The 16,829-nt window shown below is 38.5% G+C and overlaps 2 protein-coding genes across 2 annotated transcripts; both read right to left on the bottom strand.

Annotated features, from left to right (window-relative positions):
- Positions 1 to 2,301: 2,301 nt before the first annotated feature.
- slc6a14 (solute carrier family 6 member 14) lies at positions 2,302 to 9,212 on the bottom strand. Its single transcript, XM_062415442.1, has 15 exons — positions 9,147 to 9,212; positions 8,483 to 8,630; positions 8,245 to 8,376; positions 6,653 to 6,814; positions 6,276 to 6,363; positions 6,061 to 6,193; positions 5,536 to 5,676; positions 5,276 to 5,411; positions 4,507 to 4,599; positions 4,290 to 4,415; positions 4,094 to 4,212; positions 3,897 to 3,996; positions 3,685 to 3,794; positions 2,608 to 2,775; positions 2,302 to 2,457 (listed from the first exon to the last, which is right to left on the bottom strand). The coding sequence occupies exons 1-15, from the start codon at positions 9,210 to 9,212 to the stop codon at positions 2,302 to 2,304; spliced, it is 1,878 nt and encodes a 625-aa protein (XP_062271426.1).
- Positions 9,213 to 13,071: 3,859 nt separating this feature from the next.
- Positions 13,072 to 14,680, bottom strand: fmoda (fibromodulin a). The gene is made up of 5 exons (XM_062415990.1): positions 14,321 to 14,680; positions 13,928 to 14,050; positions 13,671 to 13,811; positions 13,315 to 13,582; positions 13,072 to 13,223 (listed from the first exon to the last, which is right to left on the bottom strand). The coding sequence occupies exons 1-5, from the start codon at positions 14,678 to 14,680 to the stop codon at positions 13,072 to 13,074; spliced, it is 1,044 nt and encodes a 347-aa protein (XP_062271974.1).
- Positions 14,681 to 16,829: the final 2,149 nt, after the last annotated feature.

The raw sequence follows: 16,829 nt of genomic DNA, 5'->3' as shown, positions 1-16,829 counted from the left end.
AACAAATACTTATGACATCCATACAGACCAAATATGGAAACCTCTGGGTGACAGGAATGCACTCTTCACAGAAGTGCTTTTGTTGTTATTACTGGGTTTTTTTCAAGTACCTTTTAGGAAAAAAGTCATTTTAAAATACATTGAAATGGTATAAATGTCCTATAGATGATAACCTAAAGCAGTGAGAGAGGAATTAAAAAGTGACATTTACTGCTGAGATATTAAAATTCCATAAATCTACAACAATCATCGTTTGTGCATCATACTGCTTCTCACAAGATGATGAATGTTATTTACCTGTCACCAATTGTTCAACTGAAAAAGGATTTTTGGAGAGGTTTGACAAATTAACTATAGTGTGATAACATCAAGTGCTATAACTTCACAGTCGCCAGCATTACATTTATTTCATGGTTGAGTAATTAGTAAAGTTAGTCAAGTATTTGGTTACGTCTACCCCTTTTTACCCATGATATATTGTTGTAGCCTGTCTGGTGAGAAAATGGTAAAATGAAAAACAGCTGAAGAGATCTGAGTTTGGTTATTGACATCAGAGAGCTACATAATACAATGTGATGGGGCGGCTATGGCTCAGGTGGTAGAGCGGTCGTCCACCAATTTGAAGATTGGCGGCTCCTCCAGTCCACATGTCGATGTGTCCTTGGGCAAGATACTTAACCCCAAATTGCTCCCTTTGCTGCGCCAATGGTGTATGAATGTGTATGAATGGCTAGTTCCTTCTGATTGGCACCCTGTCTGGTAGCCCCTGCCATCAGTGTATTAATGTGTGTGAATGGGTGAATGAGTCAGACACTTGACAAGAGACACACACAGAGTAATTTGCTCAGACTGCTAATACAAGCCCTTCAGCTTAACCAAATACTAGTTCACCATTCAAACACACTGAGAGGTTCTTCTGTAAATATGAACTTTTGCATTGGTAAATACTGGATAACTGAAACAAATACCCCCCCCCCCCCCCCCCCCCCCCCCCCCCCCCACACACACACACACACACACACACACAAACACACACACACACACACACACACACACACTATGTTGACATGATGAGAAAGGAGACATTACAAGTAAACAGTATGTCTTATATCAAGTTTGGTCTCTTGAGATAAGAAAGTAGAGATGCAGGAGTCCAGGTGACAATCTGACTAACAAACCAACCGATAGCAGTTCCTAGGTTGAGTCCAATCCTTCTATATGTTAGGCTACACTTGACTATGCTGGGTTGCAAGTTTGGAAACAAAATAAGTTCTCACCTCTTTGTAAAGACAACAACATGATCTCATACAAAAGGCTCTAAAATATTATATGTACAGTCTCAACCCTTCAACCATCAGACTGACACACTATGAGGAATTTACCAAATGAAAAGAACCTGACACATTTGGCTTTAACTTATTTGGTCCTAAAAAAAAAACAATGTGGCAGACAGCAGTGCATGCAGTTGATAGGAATAACTGCCAACACACAGAGATCAAATATGAAAGAGTTAAATAGATAATGAGGAACAATTCGTGGTGAACTTAAATATGGTTGTTATTTAAGTTGGATGTGAGATCATTTAAAGAGAACATGTAAAACAGCTTGAAGTCTGATGTCATTGCCTTATTCATGTTGAATTTTAAATCAATGTAAATAATGTCATCACATGTCAAAGATGCAGAAATAAATTATTTATTGCAGTAGATTTTCTGACGTGAGCATGATTTACAAGATCAAACATTTTTGGTTGATGTAATTACCTGATTCTAAAGCATGTTCAGATTAACACTGAATCAAATGATCCCCTCTAGTGAGAAGGGTATTTATAATTATAATAAGTATATTTCAGCCACTTTAAACTTATTGTGGCTCATCTAAATGTGCAGTTGAGTCCTAAATGGCTCTCTTTTATTGTAAGCACATAACCTCACACTAGCTCATTGAATGCTACCTGCTCCAGCAGGAAATGACAGCAGTTGTAAATCATTTTCTTGAAGAGAAGGACAGAAGGTAGTGGACCAAACCACAGCTGAAACACAAGTCAATGTTCGACTTGACACTTGATGGGTGGAACATTTGATGAGACCCATGTTGCTCTATATCTGCTGCAAGTGTTTTAACTGTGTAGCCATTAGATATCATTTATCTGTTTTAAGTTTGCATTTGAAGGTCAAAAATCACTTGATGCAGCTTTAACTTTCAGTATAAAGTATTCAGCTTGCTGTCTTGCCAAAGGGAAGTAAAGAGAAATGTAGAAAATACACATGAATGCATGTTCACACACAATCAAAAAAGACATCAGAGCCATGAGCTGGAGATCACATTTACATTTGTGTCTGGTTTCTTGCTGCGATTCTTCATGCGGTGGCAGCGTTCTTCTGCGTAGCGCCCTGTGCGATGGATGTCCAGGTAAGGATGCCATTTTTCAGAGGGAGAGCACAAAGACTTCAGACGCTGCGGAAAATGAGAGATTAGGATATTGGTACAGATGGAAATCACTTCCTAGCACTTCTCAAAATCTCAAACTGCACACATTTTTATTATTTTTAAATGTGGACCAAGAAAATAATTCTGTTTTTCTTTCAGAGATCATAACACACACACCTTCCAGGGACTTCCCTCTGCTCTCGTCATCTTATACACAGCGATAACAGGGATCCAGAGGAGGATGAAAGCAACCATGCACCAGCCCATAGCCAAGCCCCAGTCCGGGTACGGGACTTCTGCATAGGACTTGGGTTTGAAGGTTATCACAGACCAGATCAGGATCACCTGTAGACAGTAGAGGTTTGTTTAAGGGCCTCATTCATGACATATAAGCAGAACTCATTCATGCATGGTACTTAAGGTATTGAAGATGTATACTGAATGTTTGTTTGTGAGGCAGTAATGTTAATACCACTGCTTCTACTGCATAGTAGATAGAGATTTTTTTTTCTCATTCTGTTGAGGACCCTGGCTCTGCCACATCTGAATGTAATGCAGCCATAATTAACTATATTAATTACACCTGTGTTTGCATGTCAAAATGAGAGAGAGATGTATTTCAATGTAGATGAAGCTCTTTCCTTCAGTACTACTTTGATTATATGGGTAAATGTAAGATACTTGTGTCAGCAGGTATTATGTTTCTGACTCTGAGGCTGATTTGAACCTGTTCATATAAATTTGTTTCGCTTTTTACAATTTAAATAGCATATTGGGTTTTGAAGATGAACTTAGTCAAGTTGTGCTCTGCCTTTATTAAGATCCTCAATATAGTGTGTGAAGAGGTTGAATCTAAATTTAAGGAACCGATTTTTACCTTTGGTTACAAACCTTACATACAAATAGGAAATGAAAGGAAGATTTTAGATACATATAATACATTTTCAAATAACAAAATACTCCAAAACATTAATTCCATGGCCACTGATAGAAATATCTGGACACATTTCCCCATTTCTTTATGTGACTCTGTTTGTTGATAATTTAATGATTGATCTCTGAACTACTTTGATGGCACCCATCAGCATACAGTATGCACTAGTATACAACTAAAACAGGTGGATCCAAACAATTGATTAATGTAGCGTTTTCTGTCAATGTTTAGTGCAAACATAAGCAGAAAGTCACAAAGATTTTATATGAAAGTGTGCTAAAGGTACTTCCACTAAAGGCAATGTGTGAGTCTGCACTCACCACTATGATGCAAGGGGTGATGAAGAACCAACACATTCTCCACCACAACCAGAATCTGAAACTCCTAGTTCCAATCATCATCTCAATGTCTTTGATAAAACGGTTTCCTCCTAAAAACACATGAGAAGAACATGCACATGTACACAGCTGAACTTTAGGCTATCTACTATAAGTCAGTGTTAAATGCACAAAACTACAGATATTATACTTACCATATATGTAGGAGACACCAATAATCTCCAAGACAGCCAAAACTAGTAGCACCCAGCTGGCAACAAAGTCGTCGATTAGAGTCACCCAGTATATTCCTGCCTATCTCAGACATACACACACAAACAGGCACACAAAGCTGGTTAACCCCACTTAGGTCAGACAACAGATACATAAAATTCCCCTTATGCAGACTAACCCTCGTGACACATGGCAGGCCCAGGAGATAGAGGATGACACAGGTTGTTGTGGTCACTAAGGTACGTTTGGATTTGAAGATTTTTGGGAAAGCATCAATCAGGCAGGTTGCAATCACCTCTGAGGAAAAGAAGAGAGATTTCAGGATACAGGAATATGCTGTGACAGCCATGGCTATTGGCAATGTAAGATCTCACCTATTCCTGCAAACTGGGAGTCTAGCCCAACAGTCAAAAGCATGAAAAAGAACAAAATGGACCACAGAGGGGAAATGGGAAGCTTAGAAAGAGCATCTGGATATGCAATGAATGCCAGGCCAAATCCTGCATGAAGACAAAAAAATAAAACATAAAACACATCTGGTCGTCTTCCATATTTTCACTTGTTGGTACCCATATGGTGTTTCTGTCTGACCTTGCTTCACCACTTCTCCAACAGGCATTTTGTAGATGTGAGCCATGTGACCCAAAATTGAAAATATGGCAAAGCCTGCAAAAACACTGGTGCCTAGAGGGAGATGAAAATAATAAAATAGATTGAAGAGCTTCAGAATAAATGTAATAATAATAAGTCAATTATTTGTTGATTTGATTTGACTATAACAAACCATGGTACTGATCCACACTATCATTCCTATATATCTTAAAGTTGCAATAAACAATATTCAGCCTCACTGGATGTCATCAAACAACTATTTTCTATGTAAAGACATAGTGGAGTAATGGCGACCCGAGCTGTGAATGAAGTTACACTCCCTCTGTTTGTGCTGTTATCCGAGCTTCTTTGTTGAGATAACTGGTCTGGCTATGTGTGCATGTTAGTGCATGTGAATGTGTATATTAGTGCATGTGAGTCCCTTCATGTCCTCAACAAACATATCCAAGATGGCGACTGCACCACAAACTTTCTCAAATTACAGCTACACAGTGCATTAAAATATGTTTCTGAAAATATTTGAGGTGAGAAATGTAGAATCTTGATCCATATTTAATCAGCACTGCCTCGTTCAACAATTTGATCTGAATTTTGGTTCAGGGACACATTTGTTTGGGTCTGAGATGCTGGTGCTATAGTGCGATATCTGGTGGCTGAATGTTGTGATTTGCAACTTTAATATATAATTAATAATATAAATATAATTTAAAAAATATTAACTTCCTTATATTGTTCATTGTGCTCCTACCAGCATTAGTAAGTGTTACAACAAATGAGTCCTTGAACATATTGTTGTTAAAGTTGTTATAGGAAGATAGAGTCATGACTCCACCCCAGGCAATAGACAGAGAGTAGAAGGTCTGAGTTGCAGCGTCTTTCCAGATCTAAAAACACACAGTAATGCTTTAAGATTTAAAAGTGAGTTTTATTCCTCCAAACTTGTAATTTGATAATGTGATACTTGTACTGTAATGTGTTGTTGTTAAATAGGGATATTTGGGCCCTTACTTCTGCCTCAGTCAGTTTAGTCCAGTTGGATTGGGAGCCAATGTAGAACTCGATCCCGTCTTTAGCTCCCTCCAGTGTCACACCTCTGATCAGCAGGATTACAATCACTACATAAGGGAATGTAGCTGTGAAATACACAACCTGGAGAGACAAAGGCCAAGAGTTCACAGTGTACAAAAATATTTTAACTAAAATTCAATCAACAAAATACATTTTGCTTAACTTAGGAAATACAGATAGTTAGATATTGCGAAGATAATGCACACTGTGTATTGTCTCAAGGAAGTTCAAAACTTTTTGCTGAACATGTTGTTAAACTCTGTAACTGTGAAATGTATTGATGTGTCTTCTTTGTGTCGAGCCTTTGTTGGCAAGTAGGGAGAAACACACTTACTTTTAATTAAAAAATGACCAACATATACCAAATGTTCTGTTTACCTGCAGTGAGATGGACAGTCATAGGCCCTGAGGATGGACAAACTGCAAATATGGACTTATTATGAAGTGCAGTAGATATTGACTTACTTTGCCAGATGACTTGATACCTCTGATGAGCGCTGCAGCAACAAGCATGGAGCTCAGCAGCAGACAGAGAGCCAAGTGCCAAACTACTGGTCCTGTTTCATCTAGACCACTAGATCTCTGCAGAGCCACATGACTGAGGAAAAAAGACATAGACATCTGACTGTAAAACAGCTGTATGACAGATGTGTGTGTATGCTCTAGTGTGTGAAACTTACTCCCAGTACTGCTCACTCGGGCTCTGCATTCGTACTGTGATCATGTTGGATGAGGGACAGGTGCTGTTTTCCTGAGTACAGTTTCCCACTATGGACAAGCAGAGAGATGATCCTTGTATATGCATTCATTTCCCAGAACAGAAGCATTATTTATGTTATCTTTGACCTGAAGTAGTTTTAATATTGCAAGCACTGATCAAAATAGCACTGAACTGAACTACCTGTACTTTTTAATCTTCCATTTATATCACATTATGTCATCCTTTCATCATTATTTCATGTCCATCCATCCTATGGGAATGACAAATCAGCATCCACCAAACAGCTGATCTGATCAATACCTCCTCATGAGAAAAGCAGATTGAGTGAAAAAGCACCTGTAGGTGTGTCAGTGCAGTTACTGTCAACCCCGGTGAGGCAGCTGGACCACGGTAGAGGAGACTGGAAGGAGGCAAACATGTAGTACATGCTGTAGGCGAGGATGACGTTGTAGTAGATGGACACTATTAAAGTGACCATAACCATGGCAACACCAACACCTGAAGAGGAGGAGAAAGAGGTTATAAGAGTAGTTGCTTTGAAGAAGTTTTAATGGAAGCTACTTTACTTTCAGAAAATAACTCTTTTTGGGTGAGTTTAATCAATTCAGTTGTATAATTCAATAGTGTTTTAGTAGCCCTCTACTGTCCCGAAAAGCACAGTTCCCTTTCAGGTTAAGGCTTGTTTAAAACGTTTCCAGTGACAAGCTGAGTGCAGCAAACAAAACTTTCCTGAAATTATCAACATTTTGTGATTTTAGATAAATCAATGTCTAAGATGTTCAAACATCCAGAGTGTATTAGCTCCATAACATGAAAGCTCCTGCTGCCAGACTAACAAGCAGTCTGTACAGGAATGATCAAAATGTCTCTGAAACCAGTGTCTTCATTTTCACAGCCAATAAAACAGCATATAACTCAACTGTCAAACAAATAAATTACCCTGGCTGTTTGTATTACATCCCTGACCAGAAGAAAAATAAAAAAATGCATCATATTGTGTTTCGTACTCCAATTATGTCACAACTTCAAAGACCATACAAAGCACTATTGGGGGATACAGTATTCATACAAATTCTGTTGTGACTGCTTGTTCACAGAATGGCACAGAAGAAGCTGTTGTAAACAGCATGTGGCATAAGTGCATATTTGTGTCAGCATGTTTTGATTTGTGAATTTTAATTACAGTTTCCGAAATGATGTGTTTCAACAATAACATTTGATGAAATGACACCCAAGTGTTGCTGAATAACTGAATAACTGAATAAAAATATTTACATTTTCTCATGATTTCCCGAGTAAATAATAAAGTCCACAGAACTGACACAGGCAATTCTAAGCAACATACTTCCTGCAACAGCCTCAGTTCAACAAAGTTTACCTCTTATTCAGAGTCATAATGACTTTTTACTACCTTGGTTAAAGAGTTGTTCATTTATTTGTAACGTTTACAGGTTTTTCATCAGTATTGCATCATAAAGTTTCACTTTGTATCAGAAAGTCAAATTCAAATTAAGTTTATGTGAAAGTTTGATTATACTCCAAATGACAAAACCACATTTTGGTCTGGTATGATTGTTTAACTGGTATTCTATTATGCTTCTACATTATAATTTATCCATTCAGTTTGACTTAAATTAAACATTACTTTTCTTTCTGTAATGATTTAATTTAACTTCTATCTTTGGTTTGAATTATTATGCCTTGATACTGAAGGTAAAGCCAAAGTAATCACTGCTGACAATTTCTGGACACAGAGTCTTAAAACTAAACATCTACACACTTATCTGAAGTCAGGAGTCATAAAAAACTGCATTTTAGGCTACACAGTTGACCATTAACCAACAGCTTCATTAAATCCCTCGTGTTTGACATATATATCTCTAGACGAACCTGACTGACCTCTCAAAAAACTTGAATGGTAGTCTTACCCTGCAGTATTGGCACTGCTCTCCATATGTTGACTGGACCTTGACTGCAGAATTGCCCGAAGGCACTTTCAAGAAAGAAAAGAGGAATTCCAGCCACCACAAGCATCACAAAATAGGGTACGAGAAAGGCCCCTGCTCACAAGGAGGGATTGGGTGACAGAAGATTAAAAGAAACTTAATAACAGTGGTGTCATCAATTGGGGCTCCCAACACAAATGGTTCAGCACCAAATACATACCCCCTCCATTCTTGTAGGCCAAGTATGGAAACCTCCAGATATTTCCCAGTCCAACAGCATAACCAATCGTGGAGAGGATATACTCCCTCTTACTATTCCAGTTCCCACGTTCAGGATTCTCATCACCATCATCCACATGTGGATCCTGCTTGATGAAAAGTCCCAGAATATATTCAAGTGACAAAAGTTGTAAAATATGTAAGAGTGGAGTGGAGAGACACTTTATTATATAATATCAGAGTACCATTACCCACCATTAAAACTAACTTTTGTTATAATCAAACACGATCATTACTCCTGACTGATAATAATGTATAACATTAATTTAAAAAAAAAAAACAACTTCACTTTATGTTCGCCAGGGGGGAAAAAAGCCACAGTGGATCAAACATAATTTCAAGACAATTTAATTTACAGTGCCCACTTAAATTGATCCATAGTATATTTCATTTCATCAGCTGTAAAGTAGCACAACTAACTTTTTTTAACTAAATGTATTACAATTAAAAAGAGAAAATTAAATTATTTTTTATATTTAATCCAAAATTAAGCAAACAATATATTTAATTTTGTGTCTCTCAATAGATCTGTGCTTCAGTCTGATTCATTCATTGTGTGGTTAATTATCAAATGAAAGTCCGGTTGAACAGGTTTGTAATCCTACCTGGTTAACAACAGCAGGATTACTGAAGATTAAGTTCTTGAAACTGTTCCAGCCGTATTTCCTCATGTCCTTTCACCTGTTTGATAAAAAGTCTGTAAAAGAAATTCAAATCGCTCAGGTAGGTCTGCTTTAAAGTCCACCCCTCTAACAGGCAGGGGAGTGCTGTTGTTTAGCCAATCACAAGTACTGACCTATGCTTGTGACTCCCCAACAGCACCACTGTGTGTGTATGCACAATTAGTATCTTAAAACTAGAATTATGATTTAAAGCAAGCAGTCTTCCTCTTGATAACATTAATGACTCACATATAGTGATCGATAAAGCTGAAGGATGTTAGTCTGATGTCAGTGTTTCGTATTTTTTAGTCAATTATGCACTGTGATACATAATTCTGTGAAATAGACCTATACTCTATATGACTCATCACTCGAGCTTCTTGAAGGAGTGATAACAACATTATATTCCCTCAATTAATAAATGAACAAAGCAGTGAAGCTGTAACTGCTGCTCAGTCTTCAGAGATACAAAACAGTGATTTCTGTAAGGTGTGTGTGTTTGTGTCACTCCGGTCTGTGACACTGTACCAGTAACCATGTCTTCACAACTACTCCCTAAGTCCACTGCTCTCACTGATGAGGAATAGATCTAATTTTGGTCAATGACGTACACGTAATTATGGTCTTGTGTACATCTGTCACACCTGTAGTCATAGTCCGATGATACGGCCACAACCCTGTCAGGTGACATGATCAGTGACACAGAGAGGTAATGAAAAAAATGTTGCTGCACCTATTAATCAACAGATTATTACAATAACTACCACGCTTATGGTTACACTGAAGTCATATACATGCATCAAACTAAACAGTCAAACATGCAGAATTAATTTATTTCTATTTAGTAATTTAGGAGTGATGAATAGTAATTGATCCTTAAACAAGGACAATTTAAAGGAAGTTTTAGTGTAACTAGCCTAATGAAATTGTTTTTTATTTCTAAACAGCTCCTTGAACAGCAATAAAATACTCTGTTTTTGACATTGTTGATCATTCCCTACAATAAAATAAGTCTGGAATTGCTTTATCACAATGAAAAGTGTTCCGTAGATACACAAGTCCTCCTTTTTTTATTACTAACTGTGTATGCTGTAAGTAGCAAGTGAATAGCATTATTTTTTATTGCTGACCTCATGGCTGTTACTCATAACTGCATGTGTTTATCCTCAGTCATCCTCATTATGTGTAATGTCCTCTGCAAATTGCTCTTTTGGTTTCTGAGACATTTTGGTCAGTGACATGTGACCACAACCTAATCACTGTAAACCTATAATATGCATTCTGTCTAATGACAGTATGTGCGGGTGTGGACCAGATCACAAGAACATATTGTAAATAAAGACATCCTGTGTCCACTGACTATCCCACCACTGGTCAGCCGACACACAGAGGATTCAGTCCTGATGCAACAGCTCAACGAATGATGAGCTTGAACTTTTTCAACAGCTTGACCACATTAGATCAGCTCTCCCTCTGCAGCTGGACAAGTTAGCTTGAGGACTCGTGTATTGTCATGCACTCACTCACTCTCAGTCAAGAGAAAATAAGTCTTTCTTGCTTCTTACAGATCAAACGACATGATTGGGGAATAAAAAGTCTCTCTATCAAAGAGCCTAAAAAGTTCATAAAGCTTATTATTTGTAGGGTTTTTCCATTGAAATACATTTAGATTTTTTTAAATGTCTGATTTTCTTGTCATCTAGAAACATTTATAATGTATGATCCCCTACAGTTTGGCTATTTTCAGAATTTTAACAATATTGCATATTTGCTTTTGTTGCATTGTGGAAAAGCCTCTCTTTTTTTCTCCGGTTTATTGCCTTCATGTAACTCTTTGTGTCCGAATCTCCTGAAAACTCTCCTCTCCATTTTATATATATCAGTTAACTGAGAGCAAAAGCATCTTTGCTCTTTCCAGTTTCTCGTCTTGCATCACACAGAATCTAAATGCATCGAAGTAAAATAAATATTTAACTACATCCTTCATGAACAACAATGCACCACCCATTAATGTATGCTCCAATGTTCTGAATGACTTTGTTCCAGCTTGGATGTGGAGCAGTAACACACTGGCACCTGTTAAGATCTACAATGAGGAGATGAAGATATAAGACGCCACAACTATGCTGGTGGCTTTGTGAGGCTGTACTTTGGCACCGCAGTGCATGGAGTTAAATGTTACATGCTGATACTAAGTAGGTATGATGTTGACTATGTTAACCATGTATGCATGTATTATCCATAGACTGGTATTATCACAGTGGAGGCTCGGAATGTCTTAGGTTTTGCAGGTAGGCCTACTTGAAACCAGGTATTGGACAAATTAAAACTTTGACCTGATGTTGTTGATATATTTTAGGAATCACAAGTGTTAAGGTGGTGCTAAAAAAAGAATAATCATCAAAGTCATTAAGATGCATTTTTTAGGAAACATAATTATCTGTATCAAGTAGTTTGATATTCCAGTCTGAACCAAAGTGGTGGATGACCAACATTGCCATCCACAGAGCCATGCCGCCAGCATGGCTAAAAATAACCACACTTGATATGGGTGTAAAAATATTCGCAGAGAATATTTCATAATGTTTTTCTTCAGCCCTTGAGATAAAAAAGTGTGTGTGTATATTTTACAGTGAGACATATTTAAATAAGACTGAATAGCTTCATTGCATAATCATGTTCAGTATCAATAATACTGTAGGCCTAACTTCATTTATGTACTTGTAACAGTGGTTCCTATGTGTTTTATCCATCCATCCCTAGACAATAAAATCACTAAATCACATCTAAATCACACACTTAGACTCAAAGACTGTAGAATACAGTGCACCGCACATGCTGCATTTTTCACTGCATGTAAGAAAACAAAAAAATACACTGATCTCTCTAAAAATCCCATTTTTTTTATTTAGGCTTGTAAACATAAACCCTTAATCAATACGAAAATCAGTCCATGCAATGCATAACTCGGGAATCTTAATTCATGCACTCAAAGCCCTCTGTATGATTGCTAGAGTTAAGTATGGAGATATTTTCACATGGCACAGTACATAGATATCTTTCTATCTCTCTAAGGAAAGTTGATTTCACTGTGCAAAAGGATCTTATACAGAAAAAAGAGTCACAACATTTTTGTCTTAAAGAAAAACAATAGTCAGAACAATTAACACTGAACTCCAATAAGATATCACGAGAAGTTGTGAAGACAATCTCATGCAGCATACATTTTAATACTGTCAAATTATTCTATGACAGCTATTCATTTAAAACTAAACAATGCGCATCAAAGTTTAGTCACAATATGTTTATGCCAGCTTATCAGACACAGCATTTAACTGCATGGAGGAAGAGAGGAAAGAAAGATACAGAAAGTTATAGCTTCAAATTGAAAATACTGAATACAAAGATCATTGATCCTCACAACATACATAAAGGACCAGGGTCAGATCATTTTCAATATGCAAAAAAGAGACATATATGTGGCTCATACAGTATCTTATTGAGCATACAAACTTTAAAACATATAAACTAGTCTTTTTTGACCTCTTCTTAACCAGATAACAATCTAATGGGAATTTCACAACACTTGTTGACGAAATGTATAATGGTCTTATTTTATATATTCCACAGAGAATTCCCTGTGAAATAGGATGTTGTGCCACATGTGTCAATCTTTGCTCTCACTGTGATGTGAATAGTGGATATTACAGTAAGAACTGCCACCAGCTATCCATATCAAATTATATCATCGCCCCTGCTGTGCTTTCATTTTTTGGCGTCCACTGATAAAAGTGTCACACTGTAAGCGCATGTTGTAAAATGAGCTGTGTTTGTGTGCCAAGTGCCACAAATTATGTCGTGTGCACGGTTAGACGTCAATGTTGGAGGCCACGCGAAGGCAGAGTGATGAGTCTGAGGGGATGTCCTGGCGGCTGATCTCGTTCCCATCCAATCGCAGTGTCCGCAGCTTCGAGAAGTTGGTCACATCCACAATGCTGCAGAAACTGCCCAGAGTGAACTCTGCAGCAGTAGGACAGAGGGAGACGTGGTAATGAATTTATTACTGTAACCATATAGCAGTGATAGTTTATTAAGATTTATTACGGTTTACCTTTGATCTGGTTGGCTTGCAGATAGAGATGTTGTAGTGTAGTGCTGACTGGAGGGATTCTCTCCAGTTTGTTGAAGCTCAGGTCCAGCTCCACCAGCCCAGTCACATTAAAGGTGTTGGCAGGGATGCCCTTGTCTGTGAGCTGGTTGTGGGACATTCTGATGTACTGCAACTGCGTGAAGCGTCCTAAGAAACCCTCTGGTAGAGAGTCAATGGCATTGGACTCGAGGTAGAGTTGGTGCAGTTGTTCTGGGAGAGCCTCTGGGACCTTGGATCAGTACATAGGGAGAGTTCAGGAGGACTGGAGACTCTCCTTTCAGTTAATGGAGTGCACACAGACACAAACAAACATTTACCTTTGTCAACTTGTTGCCGCTGATGTCCAGCAGTGTGAGGGATACAAGTGCCTTCAATGATGTGCCTATTTCTGTGACAGCATTGTCATGGATATACAGGATTGTGAGGTTATCCATTCCCTCTAGGTCTGCAGGTGTTACCTAGGCAACAATGACAATATTTTTAAAGTCTAATGCCTCTACTGATAAACAGCCAAATCACTGACATTCATGCAGATAAAGGCTCTGCATGAATATCAAATTGTGTGCAACATTACCTTTTCAATCTTGTTATGGTTGATTCTCAGGTCTCGCAGGGAACGAGGGAGGTTACTAGGAATGCTGATCAAATTGTTGTGTTGCAGATATAAACGCTCCAGTCCCCCCATCTTCAGGAATGCCTAGGATTGATATGAAGAATGGACAACACAAAAACATGCATAGTAAATTTTGAATCAAGCCTCATCATGAAAAATATTTCTATGTCCAATTGTACAAAAATTCATCTTTTGTTTACTAACACATACAACAATAAAACCATTATTTTCTTTTCATTTGCAGTGACACAACCTGTTGGGCACTTGCCAGCCATCTGATAACCATCTAGACCAGCCTTATTGCATCATGCTCTGAGCTCGTGTGTGTCTGGGTTTGACTGGGACCAGATGTACCTTCTCGCCGATGGCATCAGATGTCAGCTGGTTGTGGTGCATCATGAGCCACAGCAGATTGGTTGCATTGACCAGAGCTGAGTCAGGCATGGCTTTGATGGCATTGTTTTGGAGGTACAAATACTTGATACGGGAGGGGATGGTTGGCATGGCTGTCAGGCCTCGTCCATCACAGTACATGGCAACAGGAAAGGACGGTGGGCAGTCACACTCAGAGGGGCACTCTCCTCCTGTGGTGTCTGCCTGCAGGGCGCCATAATAGTTGCTCCGCTGGCCATACAGCCAGGCGAAGGGGTCCCGTCCATGGGAGAGACAGAGTGGCAGCAGGGCAGAAAGGAGGAAAATAATCACCAGACGCATTGCCACTGTTACACAAGTCTTTTCTGTAAACTAACAGAGAGATAGAGAAAGAGAGAGAGAGAGAAAGATGTATTAACATTCAAAAGAGAAATGGTAAAGTCATTTAAAGCCTAGATTTAAAGTTTAGTGTTGACCCTCTGCCATAAAGGGCAAGTTCCTCTACTAGTGAAGTGGTTCAGGTTTTGCAAAAGTAAATCAGTAAAAGATTCAATAAGCCACCAAAAAGAAAAAAAAAGAAAAATTTAACACATTTTTTCAGAGAAGAAACTGGTATTCTTTTTCCATACACAAAACCAGCCTCACTGTTACCATGCTGTACTGAAGTTAAATGAACAGTCAAAGGTGCAGTGCAGCTACTGATGTTTTGGAAATGTAACTGCCTGCAGAAAAGCACATTCTTAGGGGTCTTAATCCACAGGGAATCCAGAGGGGAAGTTAGAAAAAAGAAAAAAGACCATAAACTTAACTATGAATGCCAGCTTTGTAAATAGGTCTCACTGCTGCCCCAGAATTGTGGGGGAATATCCAATAATGACCCTCTGATCTGCAGAGGAAAAAAAGCTGAAGCAAAATTATGACTCTATCATCAAGTGTTTATTCATCTCCTATCAGGTTTCGTAAAAAAATAACTTACACATGAAAGACAGATCGACAGGCACATGTTCACACATAAACGCACACACACCCACCTACCTGATCAGAGAGACTGGCCCTCCTTGTCCCCCTCTTTCTCCTAGAATGTACTCAGGACTGGAGGGGACTCTCACAAAAACTTTGTAAAAAAAAAAAAAAGACGGCCTCCCCTCCCAGAGCTCCTTTCCGTTCTGCCATCCCCCTCTCCACCCCTCTTTCTACTCTTTTGCAGTGCTGGTTCCTTCCACCCCCTTTTCCAACCCTCCTGCACCCCATTTTGTTCACTCAGGCATGGCTCAGCACACCCCACACCCCACTCTGGAGCCTCTTTTTCCACTAATGTGAGTGATGTGAGATGCAGTGGCTGTGAGGGAATGTTCCCATCTGTGTACAGCACATTCAGTTCCTTTCAACTGAACTCCACAGAATATTTAGACCTTTGCACCTTTGCTTTTGACCTATTTTGGATCACTGGATAACACTTGCAAAATAATTCACACAAGTGTAAGGACCTCTTCATTGTATAGAGCGCCTGAAGGAAAATCGATAGTAGGGTATGCTTCAAATTCTGTCTTAGACACACACAAAAATCTACAGTAACATACTCTTCTATACTTATGACAGCATGAGAGTAGTTTCTTCTTTCAAACATTATTCAGATGGACTAATAATAAATAACAAAAAGTGCTCTTCAGTCCATTTAGCAAACATCTTTGTGCCAGGGTAACATATTGTAGCAGGGGCGGATCTAAGTGTCTCCATTCGTCTCCAACAACCTTACATCTTGTAAAGGGTTAAATGAAAACATGTGTGACAGTCCTCTCATGTCTGTCTGTCTGGTCTTAATGTGGGCCTCTTCCTGCCTCTGTGTCTTCTCCCCAACATGAGCTCCATCTGAATCAGCTATATTCCGCTCTCTTCTGTCTTCATTTCTCCAAACTGTTGTTGATTCATTGAATCTTTTCCAGTTTATCACCTCCCACTCTCCTCTCTCCGTCACATTCACACTTTCTTTTTCTTGTGGGACACTTTTCTCTATACGCAAGAATGGAAGAATAATGTGATTGTTGACTAGATAAACATGTTTGCACAGGTCTGACTCTGATCTGTTTGGAATTCAAATTATTCTGTGCATTGAAATGTTCAACATATAGAAATATAAAATGCTTCGTTTGTATGGCAGTCCACACAATCTTTTGAAGTAATTTAAAGGAATAGTTTGACATTTTGGGAAATTCGCTTATTCACTTTCTTGCTTGGAGAGGAATGATACCACTCTGAGATGAAAGGGATATTGACCTTCTCAACCATAGTAAAAAACAATTCACTGTTAAAAATAGTAGTGTGTTATAATGTGACAACACTGTGGTTAAGGTCTGCTTAGGTTTAGGCCAAAAAACCCCACCTGGTTCAGGTTAGGGGAAGATCATGCTTTGGGTTAAAATGATCACTTGGAATGCACTTAACACCTTCTCAAAGTTACGCAACCTTTGTCATTATGGCAACAGTAAACAAA

Source organism: Scomber scombrus, chromosome 3, assembly GCF_963691925.1.
Source record: "Scomber scombrus chromosome 3, fScoSco1.1, whole genome shotgun sequence".
NCBI lineage: Eukaryota > Metazoa > Chordata > Actinopteri > Scombriformes > Scombridae > Scomber > Scomber scombrus.
Note: the sequence above shows the minus strand (reverse complement) of the source record. Positions and strands in the feature narration are given on the sequence as shown.

Excerpts from the sequence above, each read along its gene's own strand:
- slc6a14 (XM_062415442.1), bottom strand. The coding sequence starts at position 9,212 with ATGAGGAAATACGGCTGGAACAGTTTCAAGAACTTAATCTTCAGTAAT. Across the intron at positions 8,631-9,146 it reads ATCCTGCTGTTGTTAACCAG|CAGGATCCACATGTGGATGA; the intron begins GTAGGATTACAA and ends CTTTTCATCAAG. Across the intron at positions 6,194-6,275 it reads CCGAGTGAGCAGTACTGGGA|TCATGTGGCTCTGCAGAGAT; the intron begins GTAAGTTTCACA and ends TTTTTTCCTCAG.
- fmoda (XM_062415990.1), bottom strand. The coding sequence starts at position 14,680 with ATGCGTCTGGTGATTATTTTCCTCCTTTCTGCCCTGCTGCCACTCTGT. Across the intron at positions 13,583-13,670 it reads GCGGCAACAAGTTGACAAAG|GTCCCAGAGGCTCTCCCAGA; the intron begins GTAAATGTTTGT and ends TACTGATCCAAG. Across the intron at positions 13,224-13,314 it reads GCAAGCCAACCAGATCAAAG|AGTTCACTCTGGGCAGTTTC; the intron begins GTAAACCGTAAT and ends CTACTGCTGCAG.